We start from the raw sequence: 21,388 nt of genomic DNA, 5'->3' as shown, positions 1-21,388 counted from the left end.
GTCATTTGACTGTGGCCATGCTGGAGCACTGCCTTTAGTCGAGCAAATCGACCCCAGGACTTATTCTTTGTAAACCTAGTACTTATTCTATCGGTCTCTTTTGCTGAACTGCTAAGTTACGGGGATGTAAACACACCGCCATCGGTTGTCAAGCGATGTTGGGGGGACAAACACAGACACACACACACATATATATATATATACATATATATGACGGGCTTCTTTCAGTTTCCGTTTACCAAATCCACTCACAAGGCTTTGGTCAGCCTGAGGCTATAATAGAAGACACTTGCCCAAGGTGCCACGCAGTGGGACTGAACCCGGAACCACGTGGTTGGTAAGCAAGCTACTTACCACACAGCCACTCCTGTGCCTATCCACACAGCCACTCCTTAGCTAACTGTTTCTTTATTGACCAGTATAATTTCAGATCATGAGCCTGGTGTTGCCATCCGGTTTCACCAGTCCTCAGTCAAATCGTCCAACCCATGCTAGCATGGAAAGCGGACGTTAAACGATGATGATGATGATGATGTTCCTGGATAATTCAGAGTATGGCGTAGACAAAGTTGTAATTTCTTGGTAAAAGTTATTTGATTCATGTTGATATGCTTTATGGAAAAGCATGAATGAAATAACATTCTAGTTGTTATTCTCACAAAACAGAAATAGAAGATCAGATCTTTTTGCGTTGACAAAAGAAATCAATTTTATATCATGGCTAGTTGCATGATTAGGCTTATCCAGTCACTTGATTATAAAAGTACAGAACAAAATAATTTGATTCTTACAGCCAACACAGTTTTTTTATAATTACATAAGACATTTGATTTTTTTCTATGATTGGAATTAGTAAAGTAATAACTGAACAAAGAACAGAGAAAGTAGAGAAATATTAACAGCAGAGAACATTCATTCTAGTCAGTCACTCGGGACTGAGAATAAAGCAAGAACTTCTCTTCATATTCTGATATGTCCAGCTTGAGTTTTGCACTGATCAGCAGGTTATAGAAAAAAAAGTTAACAGGTTGAGGCTAGTGCATAATTAGAATTAATACATAAATTTTACTTCGTTATAATCTTAAAACCATTTAATTAGAAAAAATATTAAAAAAGAAAGAATATATGCATTGGAATGCTAAAAGACTCATGATCACTATCACACTGTCATTTTAATGGCAAATTGGATGCAGTGGGATAGATTGAGATGAACAGGGATTCCAGCAAGATGAGGTCCACCCCACCACTGCATCAAATGACTCCCTAGCCCGGCTGACAGAGTGATTTCAGGAGAGACCGATCAGCAGGAAGTGTGGTGTTGAGTGGTCACCGCAGTCTCTGGACTTGACCCCTCCCCCGAGTTTTATCTGTGGGGGTATCTCAAGGATAATGTTTATCAGAATAACCCTCAAATGACTGGTGAACTGAAGGCAGCAATCATGGGAAATCTCCAACGAGGAATGTGTTCAAGTAATTGATAATTTTGCACGACGTATGCAAGTGTGCCTCCAATGTCGCAGAGGCCATTTGGAGCATATTTTGAAAAGAACTTGACTTTTATGCAAAGGGAATGAACATACACAGACCCAAGTTTAATTCCAGCAAATTTCAAGAAATTTGCTGGACCTTTGCAGGATTTGATAAAATTTTATGGGTTCTGTTTTTGGGGGTTACCCTGTAATATATCCTCTTCTATAGTTGGGATCACTACTACTTTGTTATCTCCCCTTCTCCTTAGCTCTCCTGTGTGACCTTTCTGTCCAGCATTCGCCATGATAGATCGCTAGCCATTACACACATTGTTTTTCTCTCTTTGTTTCTCTCCTTGTTTCTTTCTGTGGAAGAGTGTAGGCTCGAAACGTTAAAGACATTTTCAATTCCCGAGCGTTATACTAATACATCTATTTGTTTTCTACACCACCTGTCTTCGTCTTTTGTTTTTTTGTGAATTCTCCCTATATATATATATATATATATATATATACACACACACATATATATATATATAGAAAGAGAGTGTTAGGTGTGATGTACAGAAATTGAATATTGAGAAAAAAAAGTCATCAGAATTTTGGAAAAAAATCCTTTTATTTATTTATTTATTATTAGCGCTTTCGTTCCTTATTTGACAAGTTCTAGGAAGGAACAGAGAAGAAATGAAAAGATTTTTTTCCAAAATTCTGCCGACTTTCTTTTTTCTCAATATATATATATATATATAAAATCAAATAATTTTCTTAAATCAACAAATTTATGCTTAAGACTTTGTTAAATGATTCTCTTATAAATTCACTAGAATTAGCGTTTCTATTCATTTGGCATATACCTTGTATTCTCAGTCTCTCAATCACCATTACTCAATCCATTCCAACTTAACCCTTTAGCATTCACATTTTTCTTTCAAAGATAATGCTTATTTATTCATATTGTTTTGAATTAATCATGCATTATCTTGTATTGGGTCGTTTCATAAATAATGCAGTTTTTTATACTTCATTTATTTTTCAAAATTAAGATAAACAAAGTTCTTTTTTTAATATAAAATATACTCTCCTTCATTTTCTACAATGCACTTCCATCTATATGGTAAATTTGCAAGACCCCTCTTCAAAATTCACTTGTCTGTGAAAAAATATACTCCTCCAGTACTGTTCTGACCTCATCTACAGAATTCATATTTTTTTCCATCCAAATGATTTTGAAGACTGAGGAATAAATGATAATCAGATGGAACAATGTCCGGCAAATATGGTGGGTGGGGCATCGTTTCCCATTCAAACTGCTCCAGCCTTAGGAATGTCATCCTCGCTGTATGTGGCTGAGCTTTATCCTGTTAGAAGAACACCTTTCCTCTTGAAACCAAAGATGGTCGATTTTCTTCTAGTGCTGACTTAAGTTGCTCACAGTAGATCTCCTTTGTTATTGTTTGGTTTGGGTTTAAAAATTCAAAGTGGACTAAATCTTTCATATCCCACCAAACATATAACAACACCTTACGTGGGTGAAGACCTTCTTTAGCCTGGGGTGCTGGTGTTTCCCTCTTTCGCCACCCACTGTCTTTGGTGCTTGACATTTTTATAGAGAACTCGTTTCTCGTCACCAGTCACTATTCGGTCCAAAGAAGGTTCATTCATGAGACATGACAGCAAAGAAGAGCACACATGCACTCTCTGCACACGCTTACACTTGGAAAGTTTGGGAGGAACCCATTGACTCAATCTGCTGACTTTTTTGATGGCATGCAGGTGTTGATGAATGGTTGAATGACCAAATCCAAGTTTTTCTGCTAGTTCTTCAACAGTTACAATGGGATTTTGTTCCACTAGGGTTTGCAGGATGTCCTTGTCGAGCTCTGCAGATCTTCCAGGATGAGTTTTGTCTTCTAGGTTGCAGTTTCCGGCTCAGAATTTCTGGAACCACCATTGGCACTGGCTTACGCTTATTGTCCAATCCCCATATACTGTATTAATATTCCTCACACTTTCCATTGCACTGTTGCTTTTATTGACCTCATAAAGCAAAATAAGCTGAATATGCTCCTTTGTCACTTCCATTATAGCTTTGAAAATATTATTAAAATTGAACTGCACTCTTCAAAACTTGCACTAAGAATAAGGGCAAGGTAAAATTACTACCTGCTTTTATAGCAAGTTGATTTAGGTAGTTTATCCTGTCCCCCTCCAACTTCTAGTTCATGCAATTGAAAAAAACCACATTATTTATGGGATGGCCTAATAGATTTGAAATATTGATAATGTAATTATTTATTTTTAGAATGACATTATAGTGTAGATGGCAGAGGGCAGATCTGACTAGCTTGAACATAAAATAGGGAGAGTATTTTGGCTGAATATATCTAGTTTGAATGCTAACGGGTTAAATCTCCAGTAGTTCCCTCTTACAAGATATTATTGCTTTTATCTTCATATCAAAAACATCAATTTTGCTCATTGTTTTTTCTAGGTCAACCCTGACTGAGTAGACGTATGATCAGAGGCATTCCAGCCATGACCACTACCGCATCACTTCTTTGTCAAACACTGTATGTTGGACTATATTATTTAGTGTGTTCATCTTTTTTTTTTAAGGTCACATCCTAGACTGTATTGAGAAAAGTGTTGCCCAACTAACTGACATAAAGTCACAGACATGATCCAACCTCTGGTCTACACCAATGCTGTCTCCTCTCTCTACTACTACTATAATGGCCTCTGCTCTTTGGATCTGGCTGGGCTCATGCTACTCTAATCTGGTGCAATAATCACAGCCAGTCCTTCTCATAATTTTTTCTGCAGGTGTTTGCTTTACAAAAGTTCAAAAGAAACATTAATAACATTATCAGTCTCACTGGTCTAGGAGGCCCTGCAAAAGGAAGAAAAAAGTGCATGCAGTATGGATGCCATTTTCTAGAAAGTGAAGCTGTCACAGAGAGGCCCCTCCAAATGAAACTGTTTGCTTTAATAATTGAATATCATACTGAAGAGTTTACCTTGCTTAGATGGCAAACATCAGCAATATAAATTTTAGAAATACACAAATTGTCAGCGAAGTATCTCATTATTTTTATATTAATATTTCAGACTTTCAATCATTCTTACAATATTTAATCACTAATGATAAAGATATATTTTGGGTAATAAATTATATATTTTGGAAATACATCAGCCAAGGGCTAAAATTGTAACAGTCTATCATTAATTCAGATAAGTTCCACAGTTCATAAATATTAGAGAGAGAAATGTATACGATGTTTTGCAACATACAAAAATTTTAATGATGCAGTGATTTTTATGATTTTTATGTTAAATAATTAAATTTTATTAATTTCATAGCTGTCGGCAGGAGTATATCATTTTATTGAGCAATAAATCTAAATATTTAAATAGTCCATTCCACCTCCACCAAAAACAAAAATAAAAATGCAAACATAATGATTCATTAAAATATCATATGGCCTATTTCATAGTTGTTCAATCTCAGAGCCGGGGGGGGGGGGGGGGGGTCTAATTTGGGTCAGTAATTTTGATTGCTAATCATAATTTTTTTCATCAAGGGAACCACAGTATCTTATTTATTTTATTCTTTAACATCATCAGACTAACTGTAATGAACGAATCAGATAAATATCCATTAAGATGATGTCAGGTTGAATTTATATATGAAGTATTCAGTTAATATAATCAAACATTACAACCACTATAACATAACAAGATGTGAAATAATGATTTCAAATTTTGCCACAAGGGCAATAATTTTGGGAGAGGGAATGATTCGATTACATTGACCCCCAGTGTTCAACTGGTACTTATTTTATTGACCCTGAAAGGATGAAAGGCAAAGTCGACCTTGGGAGAATTTGAACTCAGAATGGAGTGACAGGTGAAATATCACTAAGCATTTTGTCCACAAGCAAGTATGAGATGGTAGCTTGTAATATGCTTTCACTGATTGTTTTATGCACTCCCTTGGCCTTTCCTTGACCCAGTGGAATCTTGAGTATGTAACAGCAAGAGAATGAGAGGGCATCAGGAACATTTTGGTCAAAGTCATTTTGAGCTGAATGGATTGGTGCAATGGGAAATGAAGTATCTTGCTCAAGGACACAATGTGCTGCCTGGTCCAGGAATGAAACCCAGAACTTTATGATCACAGGCCCAACAACCTTATTTCTAGACCACATATCTGTACTTGAAACAAACTATATCATACAGATCTTTAAAGATCTTTACTGTTATGTTATAAAAGAATAAAAGTTACATAACAAGAAGAGCTAAAACAAGGTGTTGCTGTTTAAATACCAGATCTGCTTGATTGAGCAAATCTAAGATCAAAGATGCTCTAAACATGACCACCTGTTTAGCCTTATAATTTCATTTCCAGACATAGTACTACTACATTATCCAGTGTGTTCCTTCATTTATTATATCAATGTATGAATTTTATGAAAATTTAGCAGCTATTTCTGTATCAGACAGCCTAATAGATAATGCATAGTTGGTTGGCAAATGCTTTTGTTATACAATGACTATTAGATTTCACAGAGAAATATTTGCAAAATACAAATACGCTAAGCATGAATAATAATTTCAGAGAGAAAAAAAAAAAAAAAAATCTACATTATATGCACGTCTCAAAAAGATACATATATATATGTTTGGTAGTTTGGTAGTAATATGTCTGTTTGTATTTTTGAATAACTGAAGGTTAAGTCAAAGATGTTGTTTGCTGACAACACAAGATTTATGAGTCAAGTATTGCAAAAAACAAAAACAAGACACACACCTATTTTAGTATATATTCAAATAAGTTGCTTGTCAAATGTATTGGTTAACGTTAAGAAACTAAACTAAAATAAAATAAAATAAACTTTCTACTTCTATACATGCACCGCATATTATTTTCACAGAAAAAAAAAAAGCCCCGAAGAACAAAAAACAAAAACAAACAAAACCATCCAACGTTGCCTTTTGATAAAACTTTGTTAGCATCAGATTCTTGACATTCGAATAAATATATATTGCGTGCTTCTGTTTGATATGTTAATTGTTATTCTACTACAAGATAAGTCATCGCTATGTAATAGAAATAATTGTCAAGATTCTTTTTCTTCTTCTTCTCTGAAACCAGCCTTTTCTCCAAGGCTTGTCTGCCATATATATATATATATATATATATATATATATATATATGTATATATATATACAGTTAAGATATTGTCAAAGTCAATGTACCATCTTTCATATTATTATTATCATCATCATCATCATCATCATCATCATCATCATCATCATCATCATCATCATCCTTTACTCTTGAATTTCAAAACTGAAAAATCTCTGCTGCTCTGAAGTATGGAGGCATTTCAAAATATTTTCGAACGAGTTCCAATGTAGTTACGTGGTAAAACAGTCAATAACATTTTAGTTAAGAGAAAAATCAGTCCAGTTTGCATGTAGCTTGACTAGCTTTCAATGGAAGTTAACCATGCAGTAGTCCAGAGTGTGTTCCACATAACGGTCTGACAGATATGACAGCAATTGTCTTATAATGGCAACAATAATAGTCTGTCAGAAGAGAAGAGACAGGCAAATATACATGTAGTAAACTCAGATGGTGGTGGTAGTGGCAGTGATGATAACGATGATGATGATGATGATGCATTGATTATAGAGCTGCAGAATGACAAATAAGAACAAATGAAAAGGATTTTGACGTCAGAAGCAGAAAGTTTGACTCAAGTTTATGGCTAAAGAGGAGTGTTTTACACACTTGTTTTGGTTGCAGTAAATATATTTTATTATTTGATGGTCATAAAATTCTTGAACTGGAGGTTGAAAAGAACCTTAATAACATCAAAATCAATAATAATAACAATCATAACGGCACTATACAAGAGCTGACATGAACTGAATGTATTTGCCTAGCATTGAGAATGATAGATGCCTGACCAGCTAGTCCTCGCCTACAAAATCACTTCTGCAGGGTAGTAAAAATAAAAAAATAAAAAAAATATGGTTATAACAGGTGATTGGAAGATCTATCTTGTGAAAGACCATGAAAACTGAAAGTGATTCTACTTTGTAAAAAGAGAAGGGTGTGTGTGATTCTGTGTGTGTGTGTGTGTGTGTGTGTGTGTGTGTGTGTGAGAGTGAGAGAGAGAGAGAGAGAGAGAGAGAGAGAGAGAGAGAGAGAGAGAGAGAGAGAGAGAGAGAGAGTTAGGTATGGAGAACTATGAACTGCGTTTGCAGAATATAATTCAATAAACAAAAGTAATGAAAAGATTTTCTTAAACAAGAACTAGTATACCTGAAAGATCACTGGGGGGGTCAAACCCTTTAAAGTTGAGGACAGGTAAAAGAAAAATAAACCCAATAAGCCATACCATCTTAGTTTCAACTAGAGATGGACAGATTCACCCAAGCTACTTAGAATCAAACTATGTACACAAAGCACAACTCGGTGAAAATAATCGATTGTACAAGTGAAGATCTTAGATCAGTGGTTCTCAAACGGAGTTCATATGACCCTTAGGGGTCCATGCAAGATTTTGTTGTTAAAATTTGTGCAATAAATTGATTATACTTCTACAGTGCATAAAATATTCTAACAATTTTTCTTTTATACAATTCCTAATAATATTTACCATATTTTAAGATGTACAAGGAACCCTTTTTTTGTCAAAAATTAGGTTTATAAAATGTGGGAGTTTCTTATACATGGATAGTGTTATAATCCCTTACAAAACCTTTTTTCCAAATTTCAAGCCCAAAGAATTAGGGGGTTCCTTATACACATTAAAATATGGTAATTCTAAAAATATAATAGGATTTTTTAAACATCGAATGGATATGAGGGTCCACCTGAGTAAAATAGGAATCAAAAGGGGGTTTAGGGTTGGGATTAGGGTTACAAAAAAGGGTCCATTGGTAAAAAAATGATTGAGAGCCACTGGTTTAGATGCTGGTTCTAGAGCCAGTTTAAAGAAATAATTGACCATCTTGTTTTACTAATTTTCCTCACTTGACCCCCACAATTGGAAAATATAAACAAAGCCAAAATATCCACTGCTGGAAGATCTACCACTTTCTGGAGCATCCCCAGCCAAACAAGTTCCACTATATAATTTATGACAATCTACCACCACCGTGACAGTAAATTAGACACAAAAGCAGCCCCTATCAACTAATAACATTCTACCAAAATTTTGGTGAACTCTGCAATAGAGTACTGCTACTGATACACACACACACACAAAGATCACATGACTGACTAGTATGAAGTCATTCACCAACACACAGCAAATTTTGGTCCACAGATGTGCTTTGTTTTCTCTCTCTAATTTTTTTCTACTGCTACTACAGTGGCGTCTGCTCCTCTGAGTTGGTTTGTGTCATATGGATACTTAGAACATCCCATCTTATTCATCATTTCTTATTTCATAACTCACATTGTGTATCCCCTGCCAGGCGATGCACTAACCATCATAATCGGTCCTTTCTCTCTAGGACATCAGTCCCTTTGAATTCACTCCTTGCTCATATTTTACCTGCATTTATTCAGGAGTAGTGATAAATGCAATCTTATTGGTCTTGGAGGGCCAGCAAAATCTAAGGGCATAGTCTGTTCCTCAAGAAAAAAAAAAACCCTAATAAAAATTCAGGTGAAATTCAGGTGACATTACCTAAATGTCTTTATATTGCTAGACAGAATAAAGTAAGAGGTATTGTGGGTCTATAGCTTCTAAAATCAGACTAAAATTTATCTCCAGAGAAACACAACATACAAAAATCAGTTGCAAGATTCCAAATTTACATTCACTATTTAGTTGAAACAGTTACACTAGCTACACAACCTTTAAAAATACATAAACACACATACATATATATACATACACACACACACTCCCCCATATATATATATATATATATATATATATATATATATACATACATACATACATACACACACTTCAGAGAATACAGATATAACAATAAAGTAAGGAGAGAAGGGAATTAAAGAAGGACACAACTCAATCAATAAATGTACAAAGAATAGGAATTAATACTTCTCTAGTCACTTTGTGAAATGACCCCACTAAATAATTGCATTTGAAAATAAAAGACCAGAGTTATATATCTGAAAGGGGAAAGTGAAAGCTTGATAAGTGGGTTTTTTTTAAAGAGATAATGGTTTTTTTGAAGCATCTCCCACCTAGTCACTAACTGAAATATATATAAATATATATGTATATGTTGAAGCAAAATATTCAACTGAATACTACATGTATGATTAGTTTGATTAGACCATCAGCCACATCCTAGGCAAGTAGTCCCACATGGGCTAATTCAGAATACATGAGGTAACATGGCAGGATAGCTACCAGCCTCCACTAGACAGAAAATACAGGAAAATGAAGGTCCAGGCAGAAAAAAAAATGACATAAGCCTGTCTCCAATAAAGTTATGGAGAATTCAAGTGGTGTGATTTTCAGGGATATGCAAATACATACAGATAAAATGATAAGAGTAAACTGCTTTCTTAATAATATTATTAAAAAAAAAACAAAAAAACCAAGACACCAAGGTATTGAATACTTATCGATGTAGCTTGCCCAAAAGACAATAACATTACAGTAAAGGAAGCTGGAAAACTATCCAAACAGTTGGAAACAGAAATATCAAAGAGAATAGGGATATGGACACAAGAATAAACCCGGTAATTATAAGAGCTTTAGGAAGCGCAAAGCATGATATAAAGCAGAAAAATCGAATAACTGTCAGATGAATATTTCTTATGGGAAATTCAAAAGATAACATTCTGAGAAAGTATCTATATTCTGTTAAAAAAAAATATATTAATATATATATGTATATATATATATAAAGCTTGTAGCCACAAATCTACTGTACCGTAGAGTTAGAGAATAGCTCCAGCAGAGTATGTAAACATGACAAGATAATTATAATAGTAATAATAATAATAATAAGCCTCACAAAAGCACAATGCCTCAATTTATAGTGAAAGCCATGATATCAATATATTTTCAAAGAGTATGAGCAATTTAAGTGATTCTAAATGGCTATCAAAATCAGGCAGGGTGCTTGGTTTTGAAGAAGACTACCATCAACTGGCTGATGATTAAAAAGAAAAAAAATTCTTAGAAAATAAGAATTTTCTACAAAAATGTCTTCTTGGTTAAAGATTGGTTTGGTCAATCAATTACTGAGATGACATTTTTGAGAAGGCAATCAAATTTCATTTCTATCGTGACAAAATTCTGGGTACAGTTTTGAAAAATTAGGAACTCCCATCCCAACAAAGAAAAAAAGAACACACACACATAAAAGAAAAAACAACAACAAACTATGAATGATAGGAAATATAATTAGCAGTGGTAAATATAAAAATGATTCATACAATCAGTTTAAAGAAACTGAAAGTAAAAAATGTGAAAGAGACTAGGTTAAGTGGCAGCTAAGACATCACTATTAAAAGGAATGGTCTTCAATAAATTGCAGTTAAGTGGCACCATCTAGTTATGAACGTTCGTTTTGTAAACAAGTAGATCATTACTGTACTTCAAGAAATATGTGTGTATTTATATTCAGACATGCATATTTATTTAGTTGTTGACAAGTTATGTTTTTATTTTTTATATTGTAAATTTATGCAATATAATTTTCCCTGTATAAATGTAACGTGAATTTTTGCTTACTTGCACAGGATAAGTTTTATTGAACTAGTTTGAAGGATCAATGCACACATGTGTGAAAAATGTCAGAGTTTTATTAAGAAACTTCTATAAAATTACAGATTATAGGGGGATTAAAAAAAAATATTAGATGAGAGAAAGTTGAGTAAAGGAACATTTAAAATTTAAATCAAAGAGGGTTGTGCTATGGGATTAATAAAAAGTTCTTTTGTCAATGAATACAAAATTTACTTTGCTATTTTGGAATCTGTGACATGAATTAAAGACTTTGATTTATAGAATCAGATATTTCTGGTTGAATAGAGGTAAAGAATTAAAGAATGCCCATTATAACTTATACTGACATATAGAAAGCAGCGGTATAATATATATATATATATATATATATATATAAGAAAAGATCTAATGAAACCTTATGGAAGCCATGTAAAATAACTAGGGTAAACAAAATATCTATGATTTGAAGAGCAATATTGTAACCTGCATGACATTTTACTTCTGATGATGGGCTTTTGTACTTGAAATATAAAGGTTATTAAACTTTTTCCTATTCGCATTGTAAGGAACTCTCTGTCTTCACTGTTTGCAATCTATTGTTAGAAACAGCATCTTCTTGCTAAATGCAAGCAAGAGATATGTGTTAAAATTGTTGTAGCAATGAATACAAGTAACCTGAAGTCTTGAGAAATTAGAGATTTAACTACTGTGTCTCAGCAAATATTAAGTATAATCTAAAATAAAAGATCACCGAGGAAGCTGATTATGTACTAAATGTTCTAAAAATTCTAAAGTTTTTAACAAGAATTTAGCATTTCTCAAGAAAGTTAGCAAACAACCACATTGATAAATACAAAGGTGAAGAAACATGTAAAGTAAATCCATAAAACAAATTTTACTTCATACTGAAGTTGAAATTAGAGCTGTATACAATTTGAAAAGGAAATATGATCAAATTCTCTGTTTAATTCAGTTTTAGTTGAAATTTGATCATATTTTATTGAAAAATGTTCTCCATTAGAGGATAGCTAAGTATTTTCAAGATGAAGCCCTATAGATAGGAAAACCATATTCGAAAAGGCTGAATTACATTAGACAGAAACAATAAAAGGGAAACTAAAGAAGCATCTTCAGTTTCCAGTCAGTAATTTAATATTTCCAGTAACAACCATATCAGAACTCAGCTAAACTAAAGCATCGATATATTCTTTTGTTATCAGCTTTTACTAAAAGAAAAAAAAGAAAAGAAAAAGAAAAAGGAACCAATGTAGGAAGAAGAAGTGGTGTATGGAGAGCTAGCCTGTTTTAAAAGATAACCTAACCTACAATTCCAGTGAATGAAAACAGAATGAACATGGAGGAAGTATTTCATTTCCTCATCTGCTTCATTGTGATATGCATGTTCTGTATTTTAAAGAGATGACCAACTGTCATAACTACAAATGGAACATCAAAATCTTACTAAAAAGATAAAGAAAAAAGTTATTCTGATGAGCGTTGTAGAGAAACAAAGTGCTGTAGAGAAAGAAGCGGAATAGTGAATGTAAGGAGTTATTTTCAGTTCTGCACAACTGCCTATTGTTACAAGTAATAAGATTTACAAATGGCTTGTTCTATTCAGAAGCAACTTATATTGTACGTAGATACAAAATGTATGAATGTCAAGATATTAAACAGCTAACAGAGAGGACATTGCAAAAATATGTTTCCTCAAGCTTATTACATTTTAAACAAAGATATGTATTTAGAAAAGATTAAAAGATATCAGGGAATGTGTGATATCAGCATCTGAGCAGTGCTTTGAAGCTCATTTTGCACAGTTTCAAAACTGGTGCATAGGTGTATATATATATATACACACACACTAGCACACAACAATTTGGAGGTAGTGTAAAATAAATTTCTATCTATCTATCTATCTATCTATCTATCAATCAATCTATGTTTATACATATACATACATATGTAACACACACACACATATGTATGAGTGAGAAGAGAGTAAGGAGATGGGGGGAGGGTAAGCATCAAAAACATGAGATCTATGGATAACAAGTCCAGGATATATAGTTATGAATATTTTATATACATATTTCCAATAGAAATATATTAGACATAGAAAACTGAAAGATCTATAAAGACATAAACCAGCACATAATCAATAACATCATCACCACCACCAAAAAATAAAGCAGCTCTCTGTTGTATAACGGTGTTCTACATATCAGTATTAGGCAGGAGGGTAAAAACCATAAACAGAACTGAGAGCTCTCTCTCTCTCTTGGACACTGGAAAACAGTAGTATATTGATGATTAATGATAATTTAACAAAGTAACCATAGACATATGAAAGCCTTTGATATCTAGAATATCATCTGGCTAAAAAATACATCTTCAATTTCATCCGAGATTACTTATTTCAACAACCTTTATATGTTATGTTTGGATTTATTTACACAATGCATGAAAAAACATAGCTAAACAATTAAACTGACCTTAACTAAACCAGTTTATACATCATGACTTTAAGCAACTGGAATTTATGACCCAGCAAGTAAGTCTCTATGCCTCAAATAACACCTCATCATTGTTGTTGTTGTCATCATCATCATTGTTTTAATGCCTATGTTGCTATCCTTGCATGAATCCGGCAGAGTTCATCGAAGCAAAATTTCTGTAGTTAGATGCCCTTTGTGTTCAAACAAATACTTCCCTAAGCCCAGACATGTCTTCATTGAAGATTGGAAATAAATGATATCACTTGTATGACAGTAGTAGTCATTTACAACTATCACATGATGTCAGGATGAAGAGGTATCAACACACACACAACAAACTTCTTTCAGTTTCCATCAATCAAATTCACTCACAAGGCCTCGGTCAGCCTGGAGCTATAACAAAGACACTAATTCAACAATGTTCACAGTGGGACTGAACCTGAAACTCAATGGTTGGGAAGTTAACTTCTTAACCACACTGCTGTGCCTATGTTGCTTTAAAAAAGGAAGGATACATTTGTAAATGCAATCCCAGATACATTATTCCTGAATAAAATAAAATTAAAAAAAAACCTTTTATTCTGTGACTTGTTTCAGCCATTTGACTGTGGCCATGCTGGAGCACCGCCTTTAGTCAAACAAATCTGCCCCGGGACTTATTCTTTGTAAGCCTAGTACTTATTCTATTGGTCTCTTTTGCTGAACTGCTAAGTTATGGGGACGTAAACACACCAGCATCGGTTGTCAAATGATGCTGGGGGAGGACAAACACAGACACATACACACATATATGTTGGCCCCTCTGTGTTGGCCCCTTGTGAGCAATAAAAAAAAATCACACACACACATATATATACACACACAATGGGCTTCTTTCAGTTTCTGGCTACCAAATCCACTCAGAAGGCTTTGGTCGGCCCGAGGCTATTGTAGAAGACACTTGCCCAAGGTGCCACGCAGTGAGACTGAACCTGGAACCATGTGGTTGGTAAGCAAGCTACTTACCACACAGTCACTCCTGCGCCTATGGACATGACTAGAATATCTTTGATCATAGGTATGTTTGATCAACGCAAACCTGAAGTAAAATGATTACATGAATTTGTAATGCAACTATTGTTCCAGTAGGTTCGCCTTAAAAAAAGTAGTTTGAGATAAAGCTGACTAGTTGTGCAGCAAAGCAGTACAAGACAATATTTGATATAAAAGTTAAAGTAAGAGTGACATGGATGGATACCCTTTCAGGAAACAGCTAAGGAGGAAGGGGTGGGTGGTTTTTGAAAAACCTCCCCAAAACTATGCATAAAATAATTCACCCTTCAGCACAATTACCTTAAAGTAATTGATACAATAAGAAAAAAATAAATAAATAAAAGGATGCATGTCTAAAATAAAGTAATATTGCTAGTGTAATGAGATGTGCAAAAAACCCCCAAAAAACCCCCCAAAAATAGAAAAAAGGGAGAAAAGGTTAGAATGAGAAATGGAATTTATAACAATAAAGTAATTAGAATGAGTTGGCACTTTTCTTTTTCATTAATCCTTCAATGGTCTTCAGTTATTATACTTTCTGTGTAGCATTTTATTTTAAAGTTTTATTTTATAAATATTGTAATCTTCAGAGATATCTATTGTGTTAGGCACACATTACGTTTCTTGTATTTTGCATTTAACTTTATATCTTTAGAATATTTCCATAAATATTCTCGTTTTTTATTTTCTGAATTCCTTGTAAGGAAGAAAGCGTGTATTTTATATTGTTTTCAATTCAAATTTATGATTCTTCAGTGCTTCAAAAAGTCTATCAAGATGTATACTTTATCAGAATAACTAAAACAATGTGAAGTCATTTTTTTTTTAACACTGATTTTTCTTCTGAACTTTAGAACAAAAGTTCATTTTATTCATTTATTATTACTTTTTTTTTTTATGAAATTTCTTGAAGATAAATCATTTAAGAATTTACGTTATTTTTTTTTCCCCACATTTCTGTCTTTAATGTGTTATTAATTTTGAACAGTCATAGAATATATGAGTCCATAATTCTTACACTTCAAGATTGAAAAGATACGACTCACTGATAATATTTTAATGCTTGCTTAGAAAAAAAAAATGTGTGTGAGTGGGGAATATTGAATCTGAGGGAACACTTTAGCTCCGAGATACATTAACACTTTACAGCTGTAATAACTATCATTACCATGATTATTATCATCATTGCGTACTTCCTATGCTTGACTGAACATCAGAGCTAGGTCTTGTAATTTATTTCTATTTTAACCATTAGTAAAAACACCCAACCTCCCTGGCCCTAGGACCAATATAACTGAATAAGATTAATTAAGTGTTAAATGCCAAGTTGATATTCTGAGGAAAACAAAGCCACTACTTTCAACAGATTGTGTTTCATGTCTCTGTAAATATATCTGTTAGATGTTTGATTGCATGTTATCACTAGTAAGACCTTTTTATACAACATACATAACAACATAGGTGTGTACGAGAAATCAACTGGAGCTCTATTTGAGTATTTGAAGTAGAATCTATATAACAAAAAAAAAAAAACAGATGCTAGAAGTCCTTTAAGAAAAGTGCAACAAGCTGCTTGCTTTTAGTTCATATGAACTTTCAAGAGTGATATAAAAGTCAATTTTCAACTAATGTTCAATAAGATATAACAATAATATATCAGAAACAGTGAAAAATATTCATTAATAGCCAAGCCGCTTGTACATGTAAAAAGCGTAGTCATGTGACTGAACAAATTAATTAAGTAAATTGCTAAGAGGAAAGTTTAGCAGAAGATATTTTAATGAAAACTGAGAAAACATAGAATACTAAAATATGAACAGAATATAAATAAGGATTTATAGAAAAGAGAATAAATTTCAGATAAGAAGATTAATCAAGTAAATTTTGACATATCAACAATATCAATTATTCTTTAGAATCTTCAATCAGCACCTCAGTGGTATTTTTAGGTTCAATCCCAACAGCTATTTCACAGCAATAAACTAGAAGCAAGATATCTGTTTCCACAACTTCAATCTAAATTCAATTCAAATTAAGCCTTAAGAAGCTTGAAAGATATTTTTCATGAACCTCATTAATTAATCACATGCTAAAATAGGCGAATCTTTCCAGTTTTACTTACTTGTTGATGTTGCTACCTTCTTTTAAGCGTTCACCAACAGCACCGGTTTTTTGAGCTCGTTCACTTCCAGCTAAATCGACTAAACTTAGCTTACTGACCTTTTCACCCTTCACCTGAAACGAAACAAAATAAATTGTTAGTAATTATGACACTATTTAACAATAACAACAATAATAATGATAATCCTTTCCACTAAAGGCAAAAGGCCTGAAATTTAGGAAAAGAGGCAAGTTGATTACATTGACCCCAGTATTTAACTGGTACTTATTTCATTGACCCCAAAAGGATGAAAGGCAAAGATAACCCCAGCAGAATTTGAACTCAGAACATAAGGATGAACAAAATGCCAGCAAGAATTTTGTCCAGTCTCCTAATGATTCTACCAGCTCACTGCCATAGTAGTAGTAGTAGTAGCAGCAGCAATAATAATAATAATTTCAAAGTTCAGCACAGGGCCAGCAATTTTGGAGGAGGGGTTAAGTAGATTGCATTGACCACAGTACTCAACTGGTACTTATTTTATTGACCCTGAAAGGATGAAAGGCAAAGTCAACCTTAGCAGAATTTGAACTCAGAACATGAAGACGGACAAAATGCCGCTAAGCATTCTGCCTAGCATGCTAACAATTCTGTCAGCTTGCAGCCCTTTTAATAATACTTTTGACACAAAGACAGCAATTTTAGAAGAAAGTCATCAATTATATCAACCCAGTATTTAACTGGTATTTTATTCAATCATTCGAGCACCGTTGTTGCCAGTGCCGCTGGACTGGCTCCTGTGTAGGTGGCACATAAAAAACACCATTTTGAGCGTGGCCATTGCCAGTACTGCCTGACTGGCCCTTGTACTGGTGGCATGTAAAATCACTCACTACACTCTAGGAGTGGTTGGCGTTAGGAAGGGCATCCAGCTGTAGAAACTTTGCCAGATCAGATTGGAGCCTGGTGCAGCCATCTGGTTCGCCAGTCCTCAGTCAAATCGTCCAACTCATGCTGCCATGGAAGGTGGATGTTAAATGATGATGATGATGAACTTTTATTAATAATAACAAATTTGGCACATAATGTGAATTCGAGAGAGGAATGAAGTTGGTTTAATCAATCCCTGAACTTGTAATTTTATTGACATAAGTTAGCTGAAAGAAAAAGTTGATTTTAATAGAATTTGAACTCTAGATGTAATTCAATATAATCTATCCTAAATTCTAATTTTCATTCTAGTTCTTGAGACAATCACAATATAATTCAGGACTGGATGCCACTCACAACTTCTATGAAGGGATGCTCTGATTGTAGGATTTAATCTCTAGGAGACAATGAGATACTCTAAAATGGTTAACTAAAATCTAAAAATTAAAACAAAAGTAAACAAAAAACAAAAAAATTCTGGGGAGGGAGTTGGATAATTTTATTGACCCCAATACTTGACCAGTAGCTGGTTTTGCTAGCCCCAAAAGGATGGTAGGCAAAATCTAAAGTCAGGATGTATAAAAATAAGAAGAAATGCTACAAAATATTTTGTCCAATGTGTTAATGATTCTAAATTCACAGACTTTTAAATGCCATGTCTCTCTTATCGACACTAGCAATTAAATGAAATGGAGTTATAAAACAAAATAATTAACAATGATGCCTAAGGTCTCAACATCATAATATATTTAATTCTTTTGTTACAGTAATTCTCTTGAAATATAATGCCTAAATTTCAAGTAATTTTGAAAATGATTAAGAATTTAGTAAAATAACTTTTTCCTTAACTTAGTGTTTGGAACATATATTGGTTTCAGATGTTGGCACAAGGCCAGTAATTTCAAGAGAGGATGTAATTTGATTATATCAACCCTAGTGTTCAACTGGCACTTGAACATGAAAGGATAAAAGGCAAAGTTAACCATGGAAGAATTTGAACTCAGAACTTAGAGATGGTGGAAATGCCACTAAGCATTTTGCCCGGGGTGCTAATGATTCTGCCAGCTCACCGCCTTTAAAACATCTATTAACAAGAAATTTTGATTGAAAGGTTTGATTTAGATCATTTTATAAAATGGAGATTGTATCATAAAATGAAAGGTGGTCCTAGGCAGCTTAATATCAAAGGGATTGATGCAACATACTATAGCACATTTAGATAACAAACCAACAAGAAGGCTAAAAGGCCTGAAGTTATACATGGCAAAAGAGGACCAAACAACTCCAAAGCATCAGAAATATATTCTTATTTAATATACAGGAAGAATGAAGTTTATAATTCAATAGTGTACAGAGAGAATTTTAATGCATGAACTGAGAGATTCTGTCAGCTTCCAGAAATAACATCTTTGATATGATAGTTATCTGTTGGGCTTGAAAGACCATGGATCTGAATGTGGAGAATTTTGTGTCAGCTGCTGATGATGGTGCAGCATCTGCTGTGGCTATACAGGCCCTCATAGGGGGTGGCAGTCTTGAATGCAGTTACCACCTTCAAAATCACAAGCAAAAATACTATATTGTAGCAGTTTGATATTTAGAGGTTCTCAAATGTTCAACTGCATACCTAAAGAAATCAGAAATATAAATGAGACCCTTACTGAAACATCAAAAAAAAAAAAAAAAAAGATAAAAAACATTGGGTAAACTCCTAATGATGATATCAGACCAGCCAACCATTCAAGGATACACTCAAGGAAGATCAGCTGCCATAGACTCAATCATAGACCAACTTTCAGTAATAAAGCGACAACAAAACTGAAAGAAAATAAAATTAAGGCAGTGCTCCAGCATGGCTGCAGTCCAACAACTGAAACAAGGATAAAGAATAAAGGGTACTTTGGCAGCTTGACCAAGGAGTAAAAATACAGCTAAGGCAATAAAGACATTTTAATATCTTATGTCAAAGAGCCTCTTCTGGATCTCCCACCTTTCATCTAGTAGAACACTGAGAGCTAGAGTTAAAGAGGGCTGTACTAGCACTCAGCTGATACTCATTATCGGCTAAATAGACTGGCTGAAGGATACAATGCATTGCCTGGTCAAAGAATTAAACCTACAAGCTTATGAACATGAGCCCAACATCCTAATCACTAGGCTACATGTCTTTATGAGATGTACACTGTGAATTTACAGGAAAGGTTGCTCCATCTGCTAGACATAACAACTAAATCTCAACTCACACTCTGTCTTAAAAAAAAAAATGAAGGACACATTGAAACAATCTGGTTTTAGAGGCACAAATAGATTGGATGGCCATGGGTGGAACACTCGATCAGGGCTGACTTGGTGTTGAAACAACTTTTAAATATTTTAAGTGATAGAAATTAAGCAAAATACACACACACACACTCTTTCTTGCACTTTTCAGAAACCATTTGAATAATAATAATAATAATAATAATAATAATAATAATAATAATAATAACAATAAAGGAAAGCCTCGGTGTCACACTGGCACATTTCAGGAAGTAAAATTGAATAAATGGTTAGAAGCAGTAAGACACTACAATGAAGGTGAGAAACATTTGTAAACTGTACTTAAATTGAATGTTATGACATTTTCTCTCACTGACATTATCAATAAAACCAAATTAAGACAACAGGTTTTTGTATTTATCCACTAAACCACAATTTTAAGGATAACTGCAGGGTATTTATTTTCTAAGGACTTCAACTACTAAAACGTCTCCATCATATTTACACATAGTTGATATATATATATAAAAAAAAATATATATAAATTAATAATTCTATTCCCTAAGAGACAAAGATAAAGTAGATACATTCAACCACCTCAGTTGTACACTGTTAGAAATAATTGTTCAAACTTGAACGTTTATTTTATTCCATTTTATTTTATATATATATATATATATATATATATATATATATATATATATATATATATATATATATATATATATTTTATTTAGTTTCAAAAATTGCTATTAACTAACTCTCAAGAGAAACACAACAAAAGAAGGTTAGAGGCAAAGTTATAACCTGGATATAAATGAACAGTTTTTCAGGCAGACAGACATGCAATGTGTTTTGAGAGAGAGAGAGAGAGAGAGAGAGAAAGAGAGAAAGAAAGCTGCCCCCAGGTTTCAAAAGACTAAAACATAGTAATTTTCTTTATTATACCAAGGTGAGAACACAGCTAACGAATATGAAATTAAATTATTCTTTAATGTTACAAACCAAAATCATTGAAATGTTCTAATGGTTTATTTGTTCGAAACTGTTTGCTCATGTCATACAGTGCTTCTTGCTGATAGAAAAGTAACACTTGTTGAAAATACTGGTTCATAAACGTGAAAAGGTCATACATTAAGAGGCATCGGAAAGGAGGAGGAGGAAGAGGAGCTCCTAACAACAGCAGGCTTCAATTTAAAACTACTGCAGTTGTATTTTATTGGTTTCTATGAATGTGACCATGCTGGGCATTAACCTTTTAGTGTTTAACTGGCCATATCCAGCCCAAATATTCTACCTGTTTTATGTTCATACTGGCCAAAGCTGGCCTCTTACACATACCCAACAATGTCATTTTGA

General features: G+C 33.6%; 1 protein-coding gene across 50 annotated transcripts in view; it reads right to left on the bottom strand.

The window, feature by feature from the left end:
- Positions 1 to 21,388, bottom strand: part of LOC106881370 (kinesin-like protein KIF13A) — a 692,738-nt gene that overhangs the window by 230,525 nt on the left and 440,825 nt on the right. For all 50 annotated transcript variants that reach the window (XM_089350407.1, XM_089350417.1, XM_089350419.1 and 47 more), the window contains one exon: positions 16,862 to 16,974. In XM_089350407.1, coding sequence (XP_089206533.1) covers positions 16,862 to 16,974 — 113 coding nt within the window. The remainder of the gene's footprint in view (positions 1 to 16,861; positions 16,975 to 21,388) is intronic.

This window comes from Octopus bimaculoides, chromosome 4, assembly GCF_046866305.1.
Source record: "Octopus bimaculoides isolate indiv1 chromosome 4, ASM4686630v1, whole genome shotgun sequence".
Classification (NCBI taxonomy): Eukaryota; Metazoa; Mollusca; class Cephalopoda; order Octopoda; family Octopodidae; genus Octopus; species Octopus bimaculoides.
This window is presented reverse-complemented; position numbering and strand designations above follow the sequence as displayed.